This window comes from Heptranchias perlo, chromosome 20, assembly GCF_035084215.1.
Source record: "Heptranchias perlo isolate sHepPer1 chromosome 20, sHepPer1.hap1, whole genome shotgun sequence".
In the NCBI taxonomy this organism is placed as follows: Eukaryota; Metazoa; Chordata; class Chondrichthyes; order Hexanchiformes; family Hexanchidae; genus Heptranchias; species Heptranchias perlo.
The window spans coordinates 40,784,265-40,792,513 of record NC_090344.1 but is presented as its reverse complement, the minus strand read 5'-3'; the positions used below and the strand labels follow the sequence as shown (position 1 = coordinate 40,792,513).

Genomic DNA, 8,249 nt, shown 5'->3' with positions numbered 1-8,249 from the left:
CAAGTAACAAAAAAAATAAATTGCAACGAAAGCTACAGAGAGAGAGGGGAGGAAATGCAAGCAATTGTGAATCGTGTCTGCTGTGCCCTGCTCCTTGGGTTATTGTATAAACTAAAGGCAACCCTTTGCCTTTAGTTTATACAAGTTCCCTGCGCAAGTCAGGTGCGGGATTTTTTTTTAAAAAAACAAGTTGGGGGGAGAGAGAGAGAGAGAGAGAAAAAAATCTAGAGCAACCAGAATGCTTCAGAGTGTAAGAGCTTCAGTTCCGGAGTAAAGAGGCGATGAGCAGGTCATTAAACAGCATCTTGTGATCTTGCTTGTTCCATTTTGATGCGATCGATGAGGAACTAAGAAGGGAAGAGTGGGGAAAAAAACACACACACAACACACACACACACACACAAAAAGAGAGAGAGAGAGAGAGCTAAGGTGGCTGCATTTCTTGTCGGGGTTAGTTCTGGTTGCCGTGTGTGTTGTGTTTTTTTTTTGTGGTTTTTCTTTTTGCATTTTGGCTGAAACTGACGCGTATTTTTGTTTTTTTTTTGTTCATTTCCACTCCGGTGGAGACGAGAGGCTCTCAAGCTGTGTTTTTTAAACATCTTCGGGGTTGCGCTGCCGCTGCGCTGGGATCGTTCTCTGCCTCTCCCCCCCCCCCCCACTTTCCTTACCACACACACCACCAACTATTTTTTTATTGCAACCCCTCCCTCCCCGCCTCCCCCTACTCTTTCCCCCCCCCCCTCCTCCTCCTCCTCTTCACCCTTTCTTTTTATTTTAAAAAAAACAAAATTCCTCCCCTGCGAATCCAGTCATGCTCCAGAATGAAACCAAAAGGCAATCAGTTTGCAGCCCGTATCTGGAGCAAAGTCTGGAGTCCTTGAAGAGCCCAGAGGTCAGTAGTGGGGATGGGATCTCCCAGCTGGACTGCCCCACTGCCCCTGCCAACTTGGTTTTACAAGATCAAGGAGGCACCACCTCGACTCTTAACACATTAGGGTGGTCAACCAGCCAGACAGGCGATGAAAGTCTTCTCCAACAAGGGGTGCTGCCAACTGCCATGTTGTTACCAAAGATGGTCCATCTGGGACCTCTCTTTGGAGGGACGTTCCCCTCAGTGCAGCAGATAGGGCTGTCACAGCAGCACAGGAGGTCACCACTGAGCCACCACCCTCACCAGGGGAGCTTCTCACAAAGGAACAGCTTCAGCCCTCAGCAGCAAACCTTCAGGGCTCTGAACTGGGGCAGCCATCAACACCAGACCGGAGGAGGAGGAGGAGGAGGAGGAGGCTGGGGCAGCGTCACCAATAACTGCGGTAGGGGCTTGAGAAGATCAGTCGGAGTAATGGGCGTCTCGAACTCAATTCCTTCCTGCTCCTCCAAGAGGTCCTACTCCAGTCACGTAATGGTGCCTCCAAAACTAAACCGAGGCCGCCCTACCATAACTCCCAAATCCTGGATGGACGACAACCCATTGAGGACAGATGGCAACAGCAACTGGCTGCCTCACCATCAGGTAAAGCTCCTTTATATCATTTGTGTAGATTTAATAGTATGGTGGATGATGTTTTATGGTGGATGATGTTTTGTGCTGTTCATGACTCCAGAAAAATAATAATCCACCCCTCCACAACTGAGTACCATTCGGTGTGGTAATGAGCCTCGACAGACCAGAGGTCACAGGTTCCATCCCCCATCCGTGGGGAGTTGGCCTATTTCAGCCAAGGCAGTACTGGGGGTGGGGGGGTGCCTGTGGAGGAGTAGGGGTCAGCCAGGATTCCCACATCAGCACCCCACCCCCCCTCCCCAGCCTGAAAAGTACAAGTGTGTGAACATCAGATGAGGACAGGATTTGGGGCTCTGCTGTCATTATGTTTACCTACCCACCCACCACCCCGACAAATGATAACTCTCCTGCCAACTTGAAAATTCAGGTTTGTTTTATTTTACTGTGCAGCGAATGTTCAAATACTCTTAATATGATTAATTTTTTTTAAAAAAAGGAAAGGATCATTTTTGCAGCTCGTGGATTTATTAGACTGTTATGGTTTCCATAAATAAAAATTAAGGCAGTTTCAACGGATAGAAGTGGCTGGGAATATACAGCGGGCCTGTAAGAGAAAAGCTAGGTCGAATGCTTCAGGCAGGGATGGTTTAGCAGAGCCTGCCCAGTTCTGCTGAAGGGTCTCTCCCCAAAACACGAACCTCTCTCTCTCCTGTTACTGATGAACATTTTCTGGATTTCTTTCACCATTTGCAGCATTCTGTTTTTTGGAAGTCCGTGGGAATGAGATGATGACTGTTATTTGCCTGATGTGTGCTGTTCACATTTCTGTATCAGGAGGGATTAATGTCATATTGCATTTCGAAGGCCTTAAACAACGTATCATTAAAAATAGAATATGGTGTTAAGCCCTCCGAGATGGTGGGGGAACAAATCAAGCAGAGGTCTGGAGGCCAATAATTTTTTTGGCGTGCGAGCCATTTTCAAGTTCAGCAAGGCCACTTTGAAATTGGGACAGAGGAACAGAACTGAAATTCGCCTGCAGAAGTGGGAGAATTGAGAGGTGTGACGTTTTGACGTCAAAGTGATTGTCAAACGGAGAAGTGTCAGTCAAGGGACTGTACCCCAGTGCGATTCAGCCCTTTTATTAGCAGAGGAATAAGGGGAGAAAAAGAATCTCCTAATTTACAGAGCACGTAGCCGACAAGACACGTGCTCCTGTTAAAGTGAAAACCTGCTCTTCATTTGATTCCTCATTGCTTTAATATCTTCCAAGTCAAATGAAAACAGAAGCTTTGCTTATAACTGGCCGATTTGGTTAAAATTGGCCAAAAAAAAAGCCATTTTCAGTTGATTTTTTTCAGACTTTAAAGTGGTGATGCTTTTTGTGAGAGAGTGGAGTGGGTTTCAGGTGAACCTGGTCTCTTGCGATTCTCATCGTTTCACCGCTGGTTGCATTGTTCGTTGTGTGAGCGTGCCTCGCCACCAGATGTGAAGGTGCTGACTCTTGCTGGGTGCGATTCCACGGGCACCGTCAGCTGTCCATTACCTCACCCAAACACCCTTTCTTCATGTCCAAGTCCAAGTCTAGACTGCAGCTCACAGCCTATTCAACCCGGGGGGCAGGGGGGAAAGAGAGAGGGGTTGGGGGGGGGCATCACTGCCAAGGCCAATTATCTCCGCAGCTCAGGTCGCCGGATAAGGATTCGGAACGAATATCTTGCCCCCCCCCGCCCCTTGTCCCTAGTCCATGGGCACAGAGGTCAACCTAAAGTTACCAACCGCTACCCCCCCCCCCCTCCCCCCAGTGAGGAGAGACTGGACTGAACCCATGACCTTCTGGGCTGAATGACTCAGTTAGTACATCAAAATTCTTAAGAAAGTAGATTTACATTTATATTTTCTGAAGCCAGTGTGTTTTTGATTGTACATTGTTTGTGGGAGAGGTGTGTTGGTAACTACAGGTTTCCTGGTCTTACTGTGCTTGCACTGGGAGTAGTGGGGGTTCAGGGGGTTTATGGTCTTGGTGTCTGGCCGTTAGTTAGGCCTGCGGATGGGGGTGGGGAGGGAGAGCCCTGTAGACTAATGGTGCTGCGGCACTCGACAACAACTTGCTTTTATATAGCACCTATAACGTAGTAAACATCCCAAGGCGCTTCGCAAATTTGACACCGAGCCACATAAGCAGATATTAGGTGACCAAAAGCTTGGTCAAAGAGGTAGGTTTTAAGGAGCATCTTAAAAGGAGGAGAGAGGGGTAGAGAGGTTTAGGGAGGGAATTCCAGGGTTTAGGGCCGTCATCGGTGGAGCGAGTAAAATCGGGGATGCGCTAGAGGCCGGAATTGGAGTGCAGAGATCTCGGAGAGTTGTAGGACTGGCGGAGGGTACAGAGATAGAGAGGTCATGGAAGGATTTAAAAAGGATCAGAATTTTTTTTTCAAAAATATAAAATCGCGGCTTTGGCGGACCGGGAGCCAGTGTAGGTCAGCGAGCACAGGGGTGAGAGGTGAACAGGACTTGAGTGCGTGTTAGGATACAGGCAGCAGCTGACCAGACCAGTAAAATGCAGCTTCACATATTCATAGGAACAACAAAGTTGAGGCAGGAGAGTAAGGACGAGAGCTTGCTTGCCCACTCACCTCTCGGATGAGGTTGGTAATTTAGGTATGAAATTGAGGACAACTAAAATGGGAAGTAGAAGAGAAAAGTAAACTTAAAAAGCGCCTCTGGACAATTTGCCTGTTTATTGTATGCAGTATCTCGATAGAAATCTGAAGGTCAGAGTACTATTCCACAGCTAAATTGAACAGCACCTGGGGAGTCGGAAACACAGGTGCTCTTTTATGTGCGGCTCAAGGTGAGGGAGGACTGCTTTGCAGAGTGAATCGTACAGAAAGGTCACAGCCTCCATCTCCTGTCTGTGCCGCGGTAGCTGAATTAGTGGTTCCAGTCTAAGACTGGGCCTTGGCGTCCCTGGGCTAGGGAGGGGGGAAATTCGGCAACGCTTCCTGCTTCTGATCTCGACCCAGTGACTCCTACCGCGAGTGACGAGTATCGGGCGAGGACAGGTTTGGACTTGGCCGTGATGCCCTCGCTGGGCGAATAGCCTAGGCCCACGTTTGAAAATGATCGTTTGCACAAGCTGGTGGCCAGACCCCGGTTTCTTCCCTTTCTCTTCCTCCCCCTCAACACAGGGACTGCTGAGGCCAGTTGGAACATCCTACTGTTACTCCAGCTGAGTCCAGATAACTCCGCACAGACCAAGGTGCCAACTTGGATGACCTACATTTTTTGCCAACGCCTCGATTTTAAAACTCTTATCCTCGTGTGGAAGCGGCCTCGCCCCTCCCTATCTCTGTAACCTCCTCCAGCCCTCCAAGAACTCTGCATTCCTCCAACTCTGCTCTCTCTCTGTGCATCCCGCACTTCCTTCGCCCCACCATTGGCGGCCGTCCCATCAGCTGTCTGGGCCCTAAGCTCTGGGACTTCCTCCCTAAACCTCTCCGCCTCTCCCTCCTCCTTTAAGACACTGCTTAAAACCGACCTCTTTGACCCAGCGTTTGATCACCTGTCCTAAAGTCTCCTTTGTGTGGCTCGGTGTCAAATTTTGTCTGATTTACGCCCCTGTGAAGTGCCTCGGGACACTTGACTACGTTCAAGGTTCTAGCTAAAGACTTCTTTCTATCTGCATGCATCAGTGCTACACCATCTAGTGCACGTACCCATGGGCGAGGTGGTATCACCTCTTAATTCGGAACTTTCCCCCCCCCCCATAGACTGAGGCTTCAATTTCCCAGTCTGTAACTCAAGAGCATGGACTGCGGACTAATTCTAGATCAGGTGCAGCTCACCTATTGAGCTCAAATGAAGCCTGTTCCGTAACTTCCCAGTGCAGCAAACTCTCGGAGGTAGCGACAGCATTGATCGGTGTTTGGCCTCACAGCCAAGGCTAGGCAGCCTAAATTTGGGCCTTAAAATGAAGATTTTGCTGGTGTTCACAATAAAACATGTCGAGTTTCCTGTGCTAAAACTGCTCAAAATGTCTGCTTTGTATGGTGCTGCCAACACTGGATAAATTCTTGGTGTGAGATTTTCAGTTGTCAGCAGCATACCCGAGACACAGATTGGAGCCAAAGACTTTTAACAGCAGCAAATGTGGCAGCCGCATGAGAGCAACAACCCAAAAAAAAAAAATCGGAGAGGGTATTTAGAATTTGCAAGAGTTAATCAAGGACAGCCAGCACAGATAAAGGGTTAGTGTTTGAAGTTGTTATTTTTGAAGAAGTGCCCCTTTGGATTGTTAAGGAGAATGTAATAAAAAGGTGTATATTGATTTACAGAAGGTGTTTGAGAAGGTGTCTCTCAGGAGGCTTGTTGCAAAAACTGAAACATATGGCACGAGGGGAAATGTAGTAGCATGGGAAGAAAGTTGGCTGGCAGACAGGAAACGAAGTTAGGGTAAATGGGTGTTGCTTGGGAGGGGTTAGAAATGGTACAACTCAGGGGTCAGTCCACCGTTCATATAGACGCAGGCTATTCAACCAGACGGCAGCAACAGTCAAAGCTTAATCCTGTTCTCACCCGATGCAAGTAAAATGGCAAGGCGGATTATTGGTGGAATGGTCAAACAGGTTCAATTCAGTGTGGTAAAGTGTGAGCTGGTAAGTTTCTGGAGGAAAAAGGGAACAGGAATATATCCTCAATGTTGCGGATGAGCACGGAGACAGAGGTGTTTAAATTCCTTGAAAATGCAAGCGTAGATAAAGCCATTAAGGCCAACCCCATTTTAGGTTTCATCAATCGGAGTAGACAGCAGAAGGGGAAAGTAGTGATGATTAAATTGTACAAAGTGGACCAGAGTCGGAGTCACAGTACTGTGTGCAGTTTTCGACACCCCATATGGACAGGACACGAAAGCCAGAGAGATGCCAGAGCAGGGAGGCCAATTATAAGGAGAGACTCAAGATTCCATGACTATTTCTACTGGAGCAGAGAGGTCGAGAGGGGACTTACTGAGAGTTTTTTTTTATAATTACATGGGGTTTTGGTAAGGTGAATAGGGAAAGACTATTTCCTGTGTTTGAAGAATCAATGGCGAGGGGGTAACTCATTCAAACAGTGACCGAGGCAGTAAGGAGTGCGCTTCGGAGAAATTTCTTCACAAGGATTTGTAGGACCATGGAATACTTCACACAGAGCGATTGAGTCAGCAAATTGAACCTTTTAAAATGGAAAAAGTAGACAAATATTTGAAGCAGAGGAAGATACAGGATGGGGCGGGGAGGGGGCGTGGAAGACAAGCAGGACATTCAGATTAGTTTGCATTGCTGTAACAAAGAGCTGGTGCAGGCACGATGGGCTGAATGGCCTCCTTTTGCGCTATGAACTTGTGTGGTTCCAGGGACAGCCAGTTCTCTCTTGCCCATTAGTTTCTTCCTCCCTGGGCTATGTGATTTGTGTGTTTGCTCTGACTCTTGGGAGTGTGAAACACAGCTGCCGTGCCCGGGTCACTTGTCCCAGTAGCGAAAGCGACAAACTCAGTAAGTTTGATAGAGGGCTTTCACTGCCACTGGGATTGCTGGGATCGCCCCACTCCCATCATTAAGGTGTTCTCTTGCTTCCTTGGGGAGGGTTGACACCTTGGTTGCACTGCCTGTGCACTAAAAAAAAACCCATCTCTGCATCTCATTGTTACTACTAGGTGAGCTCATAGCTTGGCTAAAACCTCTGCCTTCCCTTTTGTAGATTTCCTGGGCCCACTGCCAGGTCGCATGGCCTTCTCCTGAACTCTGGCCAGCACAGAGTTTGATCTGAATGGAGAGAAGCCCGAGGGACTAGGCCTCTAAATTTCTGCCCTGGTGCTTCTCCGTCAGTATGGGAAACATGCCAAGTGAACGGTCATGGGTGGGCAGTAGGTCCCGAACCTTGTGATTTGGGTTGGAGTACTGCACGGTTGTCTGTTCTCTGATCCCAAGCCGCCAATTGCTGCCCAACCCAAGAGGACAAGCAGAGGCTTCTTTTGCAGTCTCTGCCAGTGTCGTTCCCTCACCAGGTTCACACATGGATGGGATGACTGGTTATGGAAGAACAAACTTGCATTTATATCGGGTCTTTCACAACCTCAGGATGTCCTGAAGTGCTTCACAGCCAATGAAGTATTTTACTTTTGAGGTGTAGTCGCTATTGTAATGTAGGAAACACGGCAGCCAATTTGCGCACAGCAAGCTCCCGCAAACATTGAGATATATGGCCAGATAATGATTTTAGTGACATTGGTTGAGATAAACATTGGCCAGAGCACCCCTGCTTTTCTTGGATCCCATCCTGCCGTGGGATCTTGTGGGGGCAGACAGCACTTCTGACCGTGCAGCACTCCCTCAAGTACTGCACTGGGAGTGTTCGCCTGCATTATGCACTCAAGTCTCTGGAGCGTGGCTTGAGCCCATAAACCTTCTGACTTGGTGTGTGCTACCAACTGAGCCATGGCTGACACCTACTCCCATGAACCTGTTTCCTCCCTCAACACCCACAGTGATTTAGTCTAGCCCTTGTCCAACTCACCCCTGAAAGTAGAATTCATTTTCCTTTTTTTTAACATAAATAAAGCATCTTGCCCCAATGACCATCTATTAGCAAGAGCAACATAACTTCTAGCTGTTGCAATGGAGTCATGCAGACCATGGAGGAGGGGTCTGATCCTTGATTAATGTTGAGTTAGCCAATTCCAGACGCTAATCCACCAGCCCTG

At 48.2% G+C, this 8,249-nt stretch overlaps 1 protein-coding gene across 1 annotated transcript in view; it reads left to right on the top strand.

Moving 5' to 3' along the window:
* Positions 1 to 253: 253 nt before the first annotated feature.
* LOC137335737 (cytoplasmic polyadenylation element-binding protein 2-like) overlaps positions 254 to 8,249 on the top strand; it is a 29,442-nt gene continuing 21,446 nt past the window's right edge. The window contains exon 1 of the mRNA XM_068001064.1: positions 254 to 1,513. Coding sequence (XP_067857165.1) covers positions 812 to 1,513 — 702 coding nt within the window. The 5' untranslated portion in view covers positions 254 to 811. The remainder of the gene's footprint in view (positions 1,514 to 8,249) is intronic.